This window comes from Onychostoma macrolepis, chromosome 08 (assembly GCF_012432095.1).
Source record: "Onychostoma macrolepis isolate SWU-2019 chromosome 08, ASM1243209v1, whole genome shotgun sequence".
NCBI lineage: Eukaryota > Metazoa > Chordata > Actinopteri > Cypriniformes > Cyprinidae > Onychostoma > Onychostoma macrolepis.
The window spans coordinates 19,457,507-19,476,463 of record NC_081162.1 but is presented as its reverse complement, the minus strand read 5'-3'; the positions used below and the strand labels follow the sequence as shown (position 1 = coordinate 19,476,463).

Here is an 18,957-nt window from a genome sequence, read left to right as displayed (position 1 = left end):
GTTAGGCTACTTTCTAAAAATGTCCATAAGATGTCACTGTTGATATGTTTGACTACAACACTTTTCTATTGTTTTTGCCTTTTTCACAAATCCCTATTTTTTTTTTATCATACTCTCTGCGATTCTCTAAACCGAAAGTCAGAAAAATAAACATAAGATTTTTACGCTAGTGCCACATCATCCTCCAGGTATTTAGCCTAAGAAATATTCATTATTGATCTGTGTACTCTCAATGGTTTTGTCTATTACACAATAGGTCTTAAATTATTTGTTGCTGTGTGATGACGAATCTCATCTCAGTCATAGCTTGTTTATCTGAGGTAGTAGTACAGAACTGTATTAGTTGTATAAATGCAAATTATTATTCCCAGTTTGAAGTGGCTCGAGATCAACTTCACTATTCACAAAACATGCATCCAGTTTGTTCCCGATTGGTCCCTCCCCTTTCAGTAGTGTATATTCATTGGCACCTCGAGCTGTCAATCAAAGCAGGGACGCATGTTTTGCTTTTCAGAATTGATGCTATAGAAAACTCATAAAATTGCTGCAGAAACAGGAGAGAGGATGCGGTCGGCAAGAACACATTTAACAGCCTGTTGGACGCAGAAGTTGAGAGTCATCATCAATCAGTCAAAATATCCTCTCTTTCTTGCTTTGGAGGGTTTAAATAGGTAGGCTATGTTTTAAAATTATTCTACAACCTATGAAAACATTAAATATTCAGTGTGTTTTACTGTATTAGGCTATAAAAAAAAATTATTGGCTGTATGCTATCGTGTTGCTTCAGAGTCCTTTGAGAGCTGTAAGAGTTTGTTCTTTCAAGTGAAGTTCAAGTTCATGATCCTTCATCCCACAGGTAGAAGAAGCGATAAGGACTATTACTGGGACTGACATGCACACTTGGAAGTCAGAGGTCCAGATGCAGAAATCTGCCGCGCTTATTGGGATGGTCAGTCATCAGACAGATTTCACCGAGCTCACTTTCTCCATGTTTAGCAGTAAAACAGACATCTGCCCGAAACGCGTCCCTGCTGACGGCTGTGGCTCGAATCCCGCCTCGATACAGATGCGCTGCGGATCTGAAGATCTCAAACTCCACGCGCATCACACCTCCAAACTTCACTGTTTCACCATGTCCCCCGGAGAAGGTATGTACCTGCGGACTTTTGTCTTTACGGGTGTTTATTTTTTTTTTACCATTTTTTTTTCTCGGGATTTTGCAGTCTTAATCTGGTTTATGGATTAAAATAACCCAACTATGGCTAAGCATAATTAAGAATGCAAATATAAAATAGCACAAAAAAAAATAGTTAGCATTAAAATAAATTTAGCTTACAGCGGCTTCTGTAACGTTTAATTTAACATATACTATATGTCAATCTGTACAGCCATTCGTTTTTGGAAACCTTTAATGGTTTTAAAATATATATTAAGAAAAAGAATAAAATAAATGAATTTATAATAAATAAAAACATAAATAGATTATAAAAACTAAAAATGAATAAGGCTACATACAATTTGATGTATTGGATGTATTAATTAATTTAGCAGCCAGAAATACATTAAAAATCAGACATAATTTTACATTTGCCGAAGAAAATTTAGTTAATGCAGAACTTGTCCTTTCAGGGAAAGTTTATACACTCTTTACCTTACCTGTTTCAAACTGACATCTGGTGATATATTAGAGTGTGTAATAATATGTGGGCGTAATTTACAATAACGTCTAAGCGCAAAAGAAAAATTGTGCACATCGTCATGTCGCGGTGTATTTTGCCACAATTCGACACCCGTTCCTCCTTGCTAGAGGTTATCGTGCCTTGAGGAAAGTTAAATGTGTCGCGGATAGCTTAGTAACGGGACCTTAAAAAAAAAAAAAGGTTACATTAATCTCGCACGGTTTGTCTTTTGACAAAATACTTGATTGCGTTAAGTAGACTACATTAATTCATTATTATATGCCTTAATGGGATATTTCACCCACAAATTAATGTTCTGTTATCATTCTCACCTTCATATTGTTCCAAACTTTACTTCATTACTTTTGTGGAACATCTTGTTTCATACACTAAAAGTGACTGAGGCTGTCATTCTAACATCTTCTGTGTTCCACAAAAGAAAAACAGTCATAGAGGTTTACCCATACAGCATGAGGCTGAGTAAAGGAGAATACCATGATATTGCACTGGGAGATCACTGTATGCAAAACATAAAGAGTGATTCAGTAATCTCATTCATTTAGTCACAAAATCATCTTCATACTTGCATCTTACCTCGCTATTTTCATTGGAGAAAGAACACACATTCTATTGATTATACTCTTATATATGTGCATACTGCATATATATGTGCTTAGATGTATGTGACACTCTTATCACAAGTCATGTTAGTTGTAATTGAGCATGCATCCCTCAAGAACAGGGCTTTCTGGTTTTGGACTAGGGTGGTCACCCTGTTTAGATGATGCTACAATGGCGTGGGATTGCGGGGGTTGGCAAAGCTAACCGCTTACTTCAGCTTATGATTATACAAATTTGACTTATATTAGTAATCATACCTTGTCACAAAAGAGAGTCAGAGGGTTTGATTATGACGTTTGCCTGACAAATTCAAACCAAATGTTTGTCTCAGCATTTATGAGACTTGGGTCCACAACTCGCCCCCGTCCCAAGTGAATCATGTCTCTCAGATGAATTTGACAGAACGGAACACTGATATTTTAGATATACTTATTTGAGCATCCTAATTTACATACTGGAAAGGAATGGAATGGACTTTTGTGAAATGTTTTGAAGTAAGCATGTAGTGTGTTGCGTGATCTTGTTGACATGCTTCAGAGAACAGGTTACAGATGTTATCTCACTCGTTTTACACGTGAAATTATTTTTAAATGTTAAATAAAAGAATATCACTGCGATCAAACATTTATATGATTCTGCATTCATCTGTGAGTCTGTTTTTGATTATGGACCTCAGTTCATCCGTTAAAAATAGTCGTTGATTAGGTGCTCATTTCAACTGCAGTGGCAGAACATGCTTGATTGTACAGTAAATTAAGTGATGTGGAAGTATTTAAACTTACCTTACCTATAAGTCCTACCTATTTTTGAAAATGGTGATTTTTGTTTTTCTGAAGAAGCTTACTCTTTTTCACCAATTATTCTTGCACAGTTTTTTTTTTAGTTGGCACATAGTGCTGCAGCTAATTTTCAGGTCTCAGTTCTAAGGATTTTTATTGATTCAGGCCAATTGTCAGATTTATACTTATGCATGTCTACTTTTTTAAATAAGGCAAAAGTAAAAATAAAATAAAAATGTGTGTATATGTACATATATGTCTGAAACCAGTATATGGCATGTGCTATACTAAATGTTGCTGTTTTCATTGTAAATGAAGCCATTTAAGTTTATGTTTCTAAGACACTTATTTAATTATGTAATTGTTTTGTAGCCAAGTAGTTTCAAGCGCATATCTAGACAAGGTTTTGTTGAAATGCCATGTTATCATACAAGATAAAGTGATCTGGGTGATGCCTTTAATGCAGCAGCATTCGCATTATACCGTACAATTCGGCAAGATCATGAGAAAGTTATGGCCATGCAACCAGTGAGCTGGCAAGGCATCGCACATCTACATGATGAACATCCTAAGAAAGCAGCACTTGTCCAATGGGACAAAATCTCTCTACCATGCCTAATTAAATTGTTCTTTGGCTTTCTGTGTCCTGGATAAGTCAACTACTGATGTGTGGTGCATTGGCAAATATAGTCGGATTTCATTTTTCATTGAATCAACACATTTCCAATTTCTGAGCTGAATGATATTAAATCGAACATTCTGAATTCATCCCATTAAGTTACCTTAAAAACTGCAGTGTAATTTTTCAGTAAATGAAATTATGATATCAGAGTTGCTGTGATTGTCCGTGCTTGTGTCTTGTTTTTTTTTAAACACAAGGTAATACTTAGTATTCACAGACAAACTCCCACGTCGAAGTGTTGATTCAGCTCATGAAAAAATGAGTAATTGACTCTAAAGGGAGTCATTGGTATAGTGTTTCGGGTTTCTATGGCAATGCGTGTACTCCCACACACATATACAAACTCAGCACCGTTCGGTCACTCTGTACGGTCACTCTGTAAAATGTGGCATTTGCACTCATTGTTGAATTCCTATAGCTTGATGAAGTTTCCTGTGTTTGGCTGACTGATAATCAGTATGTCTCAGGATCTGTGGTGTGGTGCAGCCATTATTGACTGTTTAAAAAAGTATTAAAACCCTCAGATTGATCAGATTTAGAAGTTCTCATTCAGGTGATTTATAGGTGGATGCTTTATATACAACAACTGGCTTTATTGCTTCCTGTAAACATGTGTTGTCCGCAAGATTGCTTTGTTTTAGTTGCTGTGGCTGATTGCACTCGAGTTTAAAAAAAATGTTGACGTCGGTGGTTGCATCACTGGTAAACCGTTGTGGGCTGCGCAATTACCTGTTTTTCGCCTGAGCATTTTTCGTTTGTTTCACTGGTCTTTGGGCTTTCTCTCGCACACTTACACACACACACTTGATCTCTGTACAGTTGTGCTCTCACTCTCACACATCCTCCTCGACTGCGGCCCACGTCTTTTGGGGAACTCCTATGACATCAGAATGAGGCATGGATAAATTGATTGTGTGGGGAAACTGTAATGTTTGCAGCTTGTTCCATTGATTCACAAAGTCCTCATGATCAATGCGCAGTGCTATTTCATCCTGGTCGATGACATCACTGAGCAAACCTTTAACAAGTGAACATTTTTCAGTGTCAGTCACCAAGCCTTTGAGAGCCAGCTTGCTGTAATGGAAGCCATTGAATCATTTCTCACAAACAGGTCTCTAGAGGACCGTCTTGAGTGTTGATTCAACTTCATTCGGTTGGGAGTTTACGAGCTTATTTTTGAGAGAAAGATGCGGTCGGTGAGGCATAATCTGTGGAAAAAGTCTGAAAAACTTTTTATAATCTAATCGAGTAGCGTTTGATGAAAGCTGCTCTTGTGGTTTTAGAAGATTACAGCATCTGACGCTCAATCATTATGGTTTGGGATCATTCCGTTGTTGTTTTTCAAATAATATGTAAAACCTCAACCTACTTAATCAATCCTGAGGTAAAACATTCAGACGTCGCAGACCTTTATTGCTGGTTGGATTATAACTACAATTTAGGCTTTTTATGGCACCTGTGATGTCATAGCAATGTCCAGTTTTGTTTTATTTATGCTTGTGGGATGTGTAATACCAAGCCAAAGAAACGGCCTGAATCATCCTTCATTTCAAGGGCACCCTCGCCCTGCCAATACAACCCTCAAACCAATAATTCTGTTAAAAAAAATATTATCTGGTTTGAATAAGTGTCGAAATATCGCTGGAATACCAGAGGAAATGTGCTCTGGACCTGGGCTTAAACGGAGGAAAAACAGAATTGGCTCCGATGTGTCATCATAAAATGTATTTTTAGCTTGGACCATGTCTTGAGAATCACTCATAAAAATGCGCCCACACTCTCCAACCTTTTTTCCCTCTTGCTTTTTGATATAGGGGTCGAATTCCTGCCTCATGTGAAATGGATCTGATTGTTTTGCCTACTCGCTCTGTCTCCCTGACTCCGTACTGAGATGAAGGGGCTACTCGCTCTCTGCCTTTGCCAGGGGGACATGCCACAGCTAACCGCACATCTACATGGGCCGAATTACTCATGCATTTTTAGACGGCAGCAACTGTGCCTCCAGACTTCTCAGCGCGTGTGACCGTGCACACGGGTGGTTTTTTGATTTACATTTCGACAGTGGCACTTGCTGTTCTTGGCCCGGTGCTCATTTGCTCCATCAAAGAAAAATCCTCTTTGTGGCGGCATTGATCGCGAGGCCTAAAGCGGACACGATGGCCCCGGCTTCCCGTAGCGGGACGCTGCAAGATGGCTAGGTGGCCGTGACCCTTTGTATCCACTGTTGATTTAGTGTTAAAGGTGACGGATGGCGATCGACACCCCGCTGGTCTTTGTACCAATACAGCTGTTTTTTTCTACTCCGCCCAGTTCACTTGCCTGTTTAATAGAACATAAATATGGATACCAAAACCAGTGCCAAGTTCCCTGGTGGGTCTTTTATTAGAATAAGTATTATTCTTTTATATCGAGAAATACCACAAAGATTACAGCAGATTCTCGGTACAAACAGAATCTGGGCCCACAAACCACCTTTAATTTATACAGAGGACGTAGTGAATGTAGACAGATTCATAAGGCATTTTCTGCCAGTCCTTAGACCTTCTTATTTACAAGTCTGGGCACGTCAGCCGTCCAATCGAGCGCTGGCTTCATCCGAATGGTCAAAAACAAATGCACAAACATTTATTCCTTCATTAGCAGAGAGCAGAAATCATTCCAGTAGGCACAGTTATATCCTCTCTGTTGTTCAGTAGTTTCATCGTGCCAGGAAGCTGCCATGGGGCAGTGCCCATTCAGTCTGCGATCTGATTGGCTGGGATGACCCTTGAGGACTATGAAATACATTATAAAGTCTAATAGTGCAGTTTATATACTTTATTGCTGGTTGTTAATAAAGCGCAGGGTTCTGGAAGAATTAGTTATTCTCTCGTCCTCTAGTGATCCAACACCAACCGAGTGGAATATTACATTACGCTCAGGGATTTCTGACGGCTAATAACCTGACATGGGCCCTGAATGCAGATTGTTTAGAATGAAAACACTTCACTTTTACGAACAGATCTGGATTATGTGATGGGAGCCATTCGTCTTTAAAATCATTGAAGGCTGTAAATTTTATATATTCATACTGTTATGCGTCTAACGATGGTTGAGAAGGGAATGTTAGTAAGATGAAAAACCTTTGTGTATTTATTGTTTTTCATTGCTTTTTTGTCTAGTAAAGTTCTTCTACGTACAGCCAGAGAAATAACATTTCACTGCCTTCCCAGCTGAGCATGTGTCAAGTAAACTTGACCTTTTGCAGTTCAAAGGCCAAAAAAAGGAACTGACAGACATTAATAAATATTCCAAGAAAGACCGTTTGCTGTGAGCACATAAAAATACCACTAAAATATCATTTATGTCCTCATTTTCTTCAACAAAGCTAATATTTTTGTGAATACCAGACATCATGGACATCATGGAGTGAAACTAATAATTTTGTGCTGTTACTTATTGAATTTTTGTCACGTCTAGCGACAGTCCAATCAGATTCATCTGACCTTCAGGGCTGAAAGTTTTTTCGAGGCATTTCAGAACAGTCTACAGTCACGAATCGGTAAGCTTTGAGCATTCCTACTTCCTGTTTCCGTCGAGCTGCTGTTGGATTACTCAGACGGAGACATGCTCAGAGCGAGGTTAAAAGAACACCGAACATTATTAAACTTTTCTCTGTCAGACAACTCTGTCGTCTCATCTCCACACAGTGCTCTGGGGTGTTTACTCAGACTTAAAGCATAAATTGAAATCAGCAGTTTGGCAGGTTAATATTTGGAGAAAAAGATGCCGGAGAATGATAAGAGGACACAATTTCCCACGACACAGACTGTCCGATCTGTTTTTTTCCTGATCCTTCACTTTGTTTTTACGTTATGGGAATTTTTATGCGAAATACAGGAACTTTTGACCAATAATTGTTACGTGCCTTGTAAAAATTTAGACCAGACTGCGTCTGCAGGGTGTGCGCGTGCAGCAATGGCAGACATGCAGAATTCTTGTGTGTGTGTGTGTGTGTGTGTGTGCTGTGGCTCTATACAGAAATTAAAATTAATTTTAGATTACTTGTATTTATTTATTTTACAATAACATAATTATTTAAAAAATAGACCTAAATGAAGAAAACTGTTACTTGGGAATAACCATTTAGAATTATTTCAAACGAGTTCTTATTCATAACTGGTTACATAACATAAATAAATAAATAAAATACATTAAAAAAAAAAAATTTGATTCTGTTAACCATCTGCATGGTTACGCTGATGCAGACGGAATAACGTGCTTAAATACTCTAGTTTATTTTGCATTAGGCCTATTTATTTAATGATTTGCAATACAATGCACAACAAGAAACATTATTTCTTAACAAAGATTCTTTTCCATCATTGAATCAGAAATGTATAAAGCAACCAATGTAGTCCAGTTCCTGAATTAATAACTTACAGTATGTTACTGTACTTGAATCAAAAACATACCGTGCAATCAGTTGTTCACCCAACAATTAGTGTGCATTGATTAATCGATTAGTTAAGATTAAGTAATTGTGCAATGATTAGTGTGCTGTGCCTTTAAATGACACTATTGTGTTGTATAGAGAGAAAATGGGTAAAGAAGTTTTTTGTGAGTTGAGCAGCTGATATAAACCTTGCAGCTCGTAAATAAAATACACAATATAACTACAGTGACCAGGTTTTTTCAGAATTTTTAAAGCCAGACATAGGGAAAGTTACACAGTGATGTCCAGAATACATTAATTAAGGTAGCCTTATACAGTGTGTGCTGTTGTTTTTAATGGCTCAAAAACATACAGTGCAACCAGTATAGTCTGATTTGCAAAAAAATCTGACTATGCTGACAATGTGTTGTTATACTCTCAGTGCCACAGCACTGTGCTGCCCACTTTGACAGTGTGAATGCAGTTAATATGGATGCCAAATACTGTAAATATGCAGTTCAGATGTAGAATGTGTGACGGACCTTACAGTTTAACGCATAAAGAGAACCAAGCTCCCGAATAAAGCATTTGAGATATGGCTGCAATAGCTCATGAGAAAGCAGAGCATGAGAGGAGAGAGACTAATGCGTCCCGGCCCTTTAACAGGATGAGAGGAATTTGAGGAATGAATGTTGACTTCAGCTTTTTACAATTTGCACTGAGTTTGCTGACTTATCACCTACCACAAATATTTCCCCCACTATTTCACCCTTTAAGCCCTCACCACAATCTCACAGATGAGTTTTCCAGGACTCGGCCTGTGCCAAACTTTCCACTGGAGTCACCCCTTTATGTGCATGTGTGTGTGTGTGTGTGTGTGCGCGCGAGAACATACTCATCATGCTGCAGCAAATGTACCATTAACGTTAAGATACTTCTCTAGTGTTGACATAGCATTAATTCCACTGTCAAACGTTCCATTAATATGAGAAATAAGACATCCCGTTATGGCAGACTGCTCGATTTTTCTTTCAACCAGGCGTGCACTTATAGAATGCATGGGAAAACCCTTTCTGGGTGCTAATCAATTTGACTATACCATCACTTTAGACACTTTAAGATATGCTGGCAGTCAAAGACAAGAACATCACCGGTACTGGAAAAATGGGAAGTACGCCTGTTGACCTCCAGGTCACATTTGTAAGTGACGGAGCGAGGAATCCATGTTGAGCATGCCTGTCACACGTAACCTTCATATCTCATGCACGTGTGTTTCTTATTGAACTAACACATGTGAGGGAGGTTAGACATTGCTGGATCTTATGGAAATGGAAGCGATGAGTGTGTGTGTATGTGTGTGTGTGTGTGTGTGTGCTCAATATCTCCGTGGAGAAAGTGGAAACGAAAACAATCTCAGCCTAATCAGAACCAGGTCACTCTGTTGTCCAGGCCGCGCTTGACATTTACGGCCTTCCCTTGGCCCCACGTTCGCGCTTTACAGCAGGGCCGGTCCACGAAGCTACGCTTTACCATATAACTGATTTGCTAGCGCTCCTAAATCTACACATAAAGCAACGCCCGACTTCACAAGGTTCCTATTTAAAGAAAAAAGATGACACAGGCAGCAGGAAACAGTTGTTATATATCACTCGCAGTTTCTGACAAGAATATTCAGAGGAGAAAAAAAGAGAAATTCTGTCTGCAGCCGTGGTATGTTTAGCTCGTTTTGTCCTCTTTTTTTTTTTTTTGGCTGTTTACTTGATTCTTGCCCTAAAAAGTCAAATGTTGACTAATACAGAAAAAAGGCGCTAGTGTTGTGAATGACCTAACTGCTTTGCTTTTTAAAAACTGAAATGAAGTAAAGCCGTATGAAAGCCCTGACAGCCAGGTGCTGTGGACTTGGCCAGCGATTTCACTTCTCAGGCCAGCTGGAAAATGAGTCCCAGAATTTATCTGCACCCTTTTCCCTTGACAAATTATTTTATTGTTCTCGCACAGTTGGTTTGCATTTATTCTTTTGGCTAATGATAGGTTAAGGCAGAGTGATCTGCTTTCGTTGTGTTACACTGTGAACGCACCCCAACTGGGCCTGTTCCCGCAATGACAAAGCATATTCGCTCTCTACGCTGACAGAAAGATCGATTGAGAGTTTAATGCTCGGGAACTTGCGGTAGAAAGATTTATCAAAAGGGATTTTCTGATCTGCAACATAAAGAAATTGCATTACGTTGCAAAAATCTTGCCTCGGGATACCTGAAAACCTAACCTTCGTGCCCAAAGGTCACATGTTTCATGGGGCTTAATTGGATTACAGGGCCGTTCATGTTGTAGGAATGTTCCTGCCTGGCGTAGATGGAGAGATATCAGCGTTATAACTGTCTGCTTACTGCACTCTACCTGACCCGAGCACAGTAGATGAGAGCTAGCCCGCTAATCTTTTGCAAATGCCGCCAGTCTCCAAGACCAGGCTTTCTCAAAGATGACCGAGTCAAAACAGCCTCTGTTTCTCAATGAGCCTTCGTCGAAAATATGTCTGAATCAAACAGTGACTAACACATACCTTCTGTCTGCAGGGTTACACTGCGAATGTGAGCGAGCCTTACCGGAGACGTTCGCGCTCATCTGGAGGCTCTGGTTTCTCTTTAGAATCGGCACCACTTATTTTCAAGGATGTTACAGAGTGGAGACAGTGGACTGCCTAGAGAGGATTGTATTGTCATAACAATCTGCGAGCCTTTACAGTGATTGACGTTTCTGCCGAGTTAACGCATGATGTCAAGAGAATTACAGAGAGAAAGTTATCCGTTAGCAATCATGGCTAATGATTTTTGTACATTTGAATCCTTGTCATGTGACCTTTAATAAAATGTGTCTATGGCTTTTTTTATAGTTTTAAATTACGTTTTAGAAATTTGAATTGTAAACGTGGTTTTATGACATTTGATGGATTTGTATTTTTAAACTGCAGATTTTTTGTTCTGAATTTTTTTTAGGTAAATATTCAGATTCTAATGTTACCAGCTTCAAGTTTTGCATTAAGAAGAGATATGAAACTTTAAAATGATCAAATTTAAATTCAGTCACACTGCTAGTAAAATCTCCAGTGTGACAATGTGGCAACAATGAAACAACTTTAAAATTTTAATTCAAAGCTATAAAATATACCACAAAAATTCAATTTTGTGAAATGTCAAATTTTAAATCTAAGATTCGGATTCACAAAATGTAAATTTTAAATCTTTTGTCATTTAAGTAGCTCTATAAATGGCACGTCAAAGGATGTGATGTGTAATCTCTTCTTCTGCTACTTTTGAATGTGTGTCAATGAAGGAAAATGGTGTAGTTACAGCTGCTACCAGCAGGGGCTGACAGGGCCATACTAACCAGCTAGGCCTTGATTACTTGATGTGTCCATATGGATCTTGACATTTACTTTAGTATTTACGCCAAATCACTCATTAAACTAGCAATCCCGTCTCTGTAATGTTACAAGATGTTTTTACAAACATCTTATCAGTGAAGCATATGGAGAGAAATGACGTTAGACATGCGGCTTCATTTCGAAGGCCTTTTTGGTTCTCCCACGCCCTCCTCCTCTGTTTCTTGAATGCCTCTGCGATTGAAAGCACGGAGCTTTCTAAACATGTTTCTCATTCCAATTCACCAGATCGCTGCCAACCACACATCTTGAAAAGGACTTTGAGTTGTATTTTCATATGTTCTCTTTGTTTACATGGGGTTAGCCACATCTTCAGATCACTTTGTGCTTTAATTGACTCCATATAGTTTTGACTTGACTCCAGTGACAAATAGAAGGATTGTCTTTGAGGATTACTTGATGGCAGAAAAATGTAGGGAAGCCAGCAAAAAAAGACTTGCGTAATAGCTTTCGATGTACGATGTTTTCGATGTTGTACATGCTTTCTCATCATTATCTCAGTGACTTGTTTTGCTTGCTTGTACTTTTAGATAAAACGTACATTACGCCAGAACGCTTAATGTTAAAAGCCGTTAAAATGATAAATGAATGATTCTTTGATAAATGGATTCAAAATGTGAGTGCTTGCAGAGCACAAACTGTTCAGTGAGTTAATATTTTTAACTAGATGTGCCACTGTGAAATAAGTTCTATCTTTCTATCTTTTACTCCTTACAAAGTTAGTTTTAAAATTCAAATCATGCACTGAACAAACAGCAGTTCACATGAAGGAAATACATGACATATTTTTAGCCCAAGTCAAATCACTCCAAGGCAAAATGCGGTCAGCTATAGGACGAACGACACTAACTACTGTAAAATATCTTGGTTTGTAACATGTCATCTAGGCTTATTAGACTTGCCGATAGACTGGCAATGCCGAGCCGTACAGTTTGTAGAGGCCAGCTTTCTACAAGCCTCAGGAGTTCTGAAAGCAGGAACCAAGTCCAATAATTGGCTTGCAAATCATTAGGATATGTACACTACTGCCAGCCAAAACTCACTCGTTTAAGAGCACACAAAAAAGAGCGTAGGAACCCACCATGGACCCATTTTTAACATGTTTGTATTAGCGATGATGTAAAATGGCAAGAATTCATATTTCGCCTCAAATTTCGCGTTGTTTTTTTCTCGCAAAGGAAACAAATATTTGCATTTCAAAGCTCTTTCAGAGTGAAATGAAAAACAAACTCTTTATGGGTTTGGAGTCTTTTTTGGAAAAGTCCGGGGATGAAATGAACATGATTTATAGTTCACAAACGCAAGGCTGATGCCAGGTTGTGTGAAAATGCTGGTGTTAAGTCATGCTTACAGCCCTGGGAGGAAATAAAGATCCACAAAACACTAGCTGACTGACTTGCAGCTCTGTTTATGATACATTAGCCAAACTCTGCAGCTCTGGATCAGGAATCGAACCGTGAACTTGTTAGTTGAGCCATAACTCAAGACATTTTGTTGTAATGACGTTGTTTACCACATGTAGTCAAGTAAAAGATGGCTATCAAGCAAGCAGAAAAAACACCCACTGAATGCTTGCACAGTGAGAATAGGTTTGCTCTTAAACCACGCTGATGGTGGGCCCTTCTCCTCAGCTGGATATGACACGCCGTCTGCATAAATACCCCTTTATTTACCACCTTCCCCTACAAACCGTATCACTGGACTAATATTGCAAGAATTTCCATTAAAATCACCCCATGATGCCCTGCTTTTTTATGCATGCCGCCCCTGCTTTGCTTTTTTCGGTTCTTCAGCCCTCATTTCTCAAACCGGCAGTCGGCGTGTTATTCCTGACCAGGGGCTCCTGTGCTGACGGATGCCCTACCTTCTCTTCTCCTCTCTGGGGACGTCTGCATTGTGAGGGCCCCGTTTGATGTGTGATGATGTATATTGTCTGCTGATCTGTCCCTTCTCGGGTTACCAGGGGCCTGAGCGGGACAGGAGTTGTGGGGGAGCTATAAAAGGGGGTCGGTTTAGAGTGATCCTTTGGTTTGTGAGGATGATACCCCGCAAAACAAAAAAGAGTCACATTGTTTTGCCCACTTCCGTTCAGGGATATGTGTGGTTTGAAACTCTATGCAGGTTGAGGGTGATGGGAAAACATAGGCATCCCATATGAAATGTGTTTGATAGGTCCCCTGTGCTTATTTCTAAACTTCACAAGTTGGGTTGTTTAATTATACAATAATATTTCTATATCAATTTGTCTGCATCATTTAAACACCTTGTTTTTGTTTTTTTAAATGTTTTATATGATCATTTATTTGATTACAAATAGAGTAAATACAGCTATTTTTTTGGAAATATTATTACAATTTAAAATAAGAGTTTTTTTTATTATTTAATTTAATATGTAATTTATTCCTGTGATGGGAAAGCTGATTTTTCAGCAGCCATAAATTCTTCAGAAATACTTCAGAAATCATTCTAATATGCTTTTTTTTGGTGCTCAAGAAATATTTCTTATTAAATATCAATGTTGTGCTGCTTAATATTTTTGTGGAAACTGTGAACTGTCATATTCTTTGATAAATAGAAGGTTCAAAAGAGCAGCATTTTTTAAGAAGAACAGCATTTTTTTTATAACAATATAAAAATCTAATTTTATGAATTGAGAAAGGGTGCATTAACTTTAAGTATATTATGTATATTATTTTATATATATAATATATAGCCTATAGGGGTTGCACGACTACTGATTTCTGCTAGTCGATTTCTTTTTTTTTTTTTTAATACTCGAGTTACTCGACTACTCCTGGTTCACGCTACTGTAAATGAAGACATGAAATAGTTCTTATCAATAAACGTTTATTAATTCATAGTAGTGTTGTCAAAAGACCCGGTACTTCGGTACCAAGTCGGTACTAAAGAAATGAAAACGTCATGGTACCAGGTTTTTTTAAGTAGGCTACCGGTGGTACCGAGCACTCGGTCAACCCGGTTCTTGACGCATATGGCCCTATGATTTCCGCGATGCAGAAAACGCGCACAGAATCTCGGAATCCAGTTATAAAAACGGAATTTACAGTTTAACACAGAATGTCACATAATTTGTCAAAGTTTAGATGAATTAATCAAAAGTAGATCATTGCACTTAAATCAAATCGCGATATGGACCAGTATCTGTAAATATTAAGCCGCAAAAGTCGATTCAAATATGAATCCTGTATGTTCTGCGTGTCTCTGTGTGAATGAATGAATGGCAGAGTCGCGCGGTTTTGTTTACTAAATACACTGAAGCGCGTGTGAGGCTCGCCTTGATTTCAGCATCTGCCATCTCAGTGAGGACATAAATACATAAACAACAAATCCAGAACTGCTCTGAGAGTCACTTCGCGAGCATTTTACCGTTTCATTGAGTAGAACCAGCGTCAATTTAAAGGTATTCACGGCAACCCGTCAAAATAAAAGTTCGGTTTAACTAAAGACATTGTACCATTACTATTATTTAGTAGAATGTATGTACTACTACTACTACTGTTGAAAAAAATTAATAAAACTTTATTTTTTTAAGAAATAATCACACAATATTTATTCTATGTTTTAATTTTAATAGTAAATCCCCTTTAAATGTGTTTAAATTTAATTAATTAAAAGACAAATTAAATTTGGGTGAAATTTGTTTGCTGTTTTTCATACTTTTATTACTTGTGGAAAAACTTGAAACACAATTTTAAATAAGTATAAAGAATAATTTTATTTTTGTTTGACTTTATTAATAAAAAAAAAAAAAAAAAAGTGTGTGTTTTTTAATTAGCATGTTTTTGTGTTTTGCTTTGGTACCGAAATTGGTACCGAGAACCGTGGATTTTCATTGGTATCGGTACCGAATACAAAAATTTTGGTACCATGACAACACTAATTCATAGCCTAATGCAACAATTACATAACATACGTAAATTGTCAAAACTTTATAATTATGACATTACATATTTTAATTTTAATGTTAGAGCCAGTATATGTATCTCTTTTTGTATCTGATACAAATAATTTTGTGATTGTTACTTTATTCGGATAAAACCAGGTGGAACTTCGTACAGTTACTTGATAAGACCGTTATGACTGACTGACTGTATACTGTGACCAAAATGTAAGTTGTTATTTATTAATAAGCTGTGACCGGATTATTGAATCAGTGAGCTGAACTCTTCAAACTAAGCAGTCTGATTCATGAATGGATCATTCAGACCTGTTTTGTGAACCGAATCAACTGATTCATTGAAAAGACCCAACTTTCACAAATGATTCGTGAAAGAATCAGACATCGCTACTTCTCCCATATGCACCAACGCTACTGTATAGCTTCACAAGAGTCATCTGGACCACTTTTAGGATGCCTTAATAGTGTTTATTTTACCCTTTTGAAGCTTCATTGTAATTGCATAGAGAAAAGCATGGAAAATTGCCTTTAAATGTTCTCCTTGTGTGATCCATGAGAGAAATTCATCTGGGTTTTCTAGTGAGAAAATGGTGACAGAATTTTAATTTGTTAGTGAAATATTCCTTTGATTAAAATCTGGAGCATAATTGGAAAATTATGTTCTTGTAAACACAGTTATTGATTTTGAGCTCTCTGATGCAATATTCATATTAGAAAGAATCAAGAGTCAGCATGGACTCAATTTTGAAAGTTATATTTATTTGCGAAGTTGCCTCGGGTTGAATTACTCTGTGTCCCTTCAAAGCCCGAAACGGACTTAACCATGGCCATGATGCTTGACTGAGAGAGAGCTTTGATAGTGACTAAGTTAGTTTACCATTGCGGAGTACAGCCAGCTCTGTCATCTGCTGTGAATTTGCAGATAACATTTGTTGGAGGATATCAGCAGGGATTATGTTCTTGTTTCGGCTTGGACTGGTCAACTCAGCGCACTGTAGTAGGAAAGCATAGGGCTTGAAGCGGGAAACATGAAACAAGATGAATAATCAAATAAAAATAAAAGCTTTTCCTTCTCTGCCCCTGTTGTCAAAGCAAATCATGGCTCCTAAAAAAAGTCTTCAGAAAATATGGTGGAGCCAAGTCATTTCTTAATCAACAAGACTAGTCAGTGTGTGAGTCTGGTAGTAAGATTTTATCCTGATCCCTGCCAGAGACTTCAAAGCCAGACCAATTATACCGATTGCTTTGAACGTCTTATTCTGAAAGAAAGCTTCCATTATTATTTCCTCCACTAAAACAACCATAACAAAAAAATATGAAATGAAATATGATTGTGTTCCTCACGTAACCATCTGGTTTTACCATCTAAAAGCAAAGGATCCCGTAGAGAATTGCATTGCGTAGAAAACGATATAATCGTTGTCAAACATTGTTCGATTTACGACTCAATTACAAGCACTTCTATCATTAAACTGCAACTGTCAAGGGGTTTCCAAAACAACTCTTGCCCCTCATGATCATATGTGTAAACCATGATAAATTTGAATAATATATTTGAAATAGAAGTCCTTTGTAACATTATCAGTGTCTTGAATGTAACAATGTATGAATACAGTCTTCTTCAGCTTCAGACAAGTGTACTAGCATTTGGAAAGAGGATACGCAATGTGTGCTTGTGAGGTTCCACTCATGTTTTGCGGTTGAATTTGGCCACTGTCATTTGAGTGGAACTTCCTGCCATCTGCATTCAATCGAATTCTCTCACAGTTTCAGGCTTGCTTGTAAATATTGGATGCAGCCTAAAGTGAACGCCATACTCAGTAATGTGGGCCAATACAGTTGTGTTCAGATCGTGCCTTTGGCCACAGACAGTGACAGGACAGCCATCGACTCTGTATTTCAAGCTAATAGGAAGGCTGAGAGTATATAGTAAAACTCCCTTCATCATGTATTTATTGGAAATGGCGTGCTGACCATTAGCTGTCATACCTTAGGAATGCTCCAAATGAAAATATTAGCCTTGACTCATACAATACAGGAATTTGTGCTTAGAACGTTGGATACCGCACAAGACTGCATTTCACTTTTAATTACAAGGGCAGTTTTCATAATAAGGATTATGCGAGAACTTTATTATTAAGTCACAACCTTGACAGCCTGATTTAGTGTGAAAAGATATTTTTCAAATGGAATTAATTTCACTTAATCTTTGCAGGGAATACAAGAGTATTTAAATATGACTTCACAATGGAAAAAGAGAAACCAACGAATTTTGCTTAAGATGAAAAGCTCTATGTTCAAACATGGCCTGTTTGTCTTGTCTCAAAGCTTAGAATAACTAAATAGTCGCATGCGCACATATTTCTACATACGTTGCACACATGCACGCACACAAAACAGAAACAATGTAATGCAACCCATACAGTTTCACTGCAGAAGTATCGCAGGACCTCTGAGGTTCCAAAGTTTTTTACAGAGCCCCAAAGAGCCGTCAAGATCCCATAAAAACCAGAACAGCAGCCTATGATGAGGAACCTCGAGTCTTAATGTTAAAACTGTACGTTTTTACAGCACAAGACACAGGAATGTACCGCAGCCCCGTGCTACTGACACATTTACATTATAATCAGCCCCAGTATTTCACACTCTATAGATTTAAGTGGGCCTGATGGAAAATCCTTTCCACTAACCTCATCCTGTACGTTGACCGTAAAACGAGAACTTTATTTGTGAACCCGTTTCTTACTACTGTTCGTTGTAAAACAAGTTTGTTCTTGTTCTGTTTTTGTACTGCATTACTTTTGAGGGGACATGACGTGATTTAGTTTTTCTAAGTCAATAGAATTGAATAGAACAATAGAAAATCCTTTTAGTTGACTGATTGCTCTTTGAATTATGGAAGCATGTTTCCTCCATGGAATAAAACAATAAAAAAGGGATTTGCAACTATTTATATCACAATTCTGAGGTGAAAAAACCCGTCAGAATTCTGACTTTTTTTGTTGAAATTCCAAGTTTACATGTTGCAAGTTTTTTTTTTTTTTTTTTTGCAATTGTGACTTTTTTCACAAAAATGTACATTTTGCAATTCCTTTTTCCTTGAATTCTGAGTTTACGTCTCGCAATTGTTTTTTTTTCTTTTTCCTGCCACAGAATAAGAAATAAAAACGGTAACTGCCACTTTTTATCTTAACATCCTGACTTTTTTTTTTGCAACTGCGAGTTTATTACTCACAATTCCGAATTTTTATTTACATCTCGCAATTCTGACTTTTCTCCTCAAAATTGTGAGTTTGTATCTCACGATTCTAACTTTTTTTCCTCACAACTCAAAATTGTGAGATATAAAGTCAGAATTGTGAGTTTAAAAGTCACAGTAGCTTTTATTTATTTATTTATTTATTTGTCCTGTGGTGAAAACAAG

The 18,957-nt window shown here is 37.7% G+C and overlaps 1 protein-coding gene across 2 annotated transcripts in view; it reads left to right on the top strand.

The window, feature by feature from the left end:
• Positions 1-27: 27 nt before the first annotated feature.
• Positions 28-18,957, top strand: part of LOC131545837 (zinc finger protein GLIS1) — a 78,569-nt gene continuing 59,639 nt past the window's right edge. Inside the window, exons 1-3 of one of the 2 annotated variants that reach the window (XM_058785024.1) lie at positions 28-188; positions 515-671; positions 857-1,148. In XM_058785024.1, the coding sequence (XP_058641007.1) occupies positions 893-1,148 (256 nt within the window). In that variant the 5' untranslated portion in view covers positions 28-188; positions 515-671; positions 857-892. Of the gene's footprint in view, positions 672-856; positions 1,149-18,957 lie in introns of both variants that reach the window. The other variant, XM_058785023.1, reaches the window with a different exon arrangement.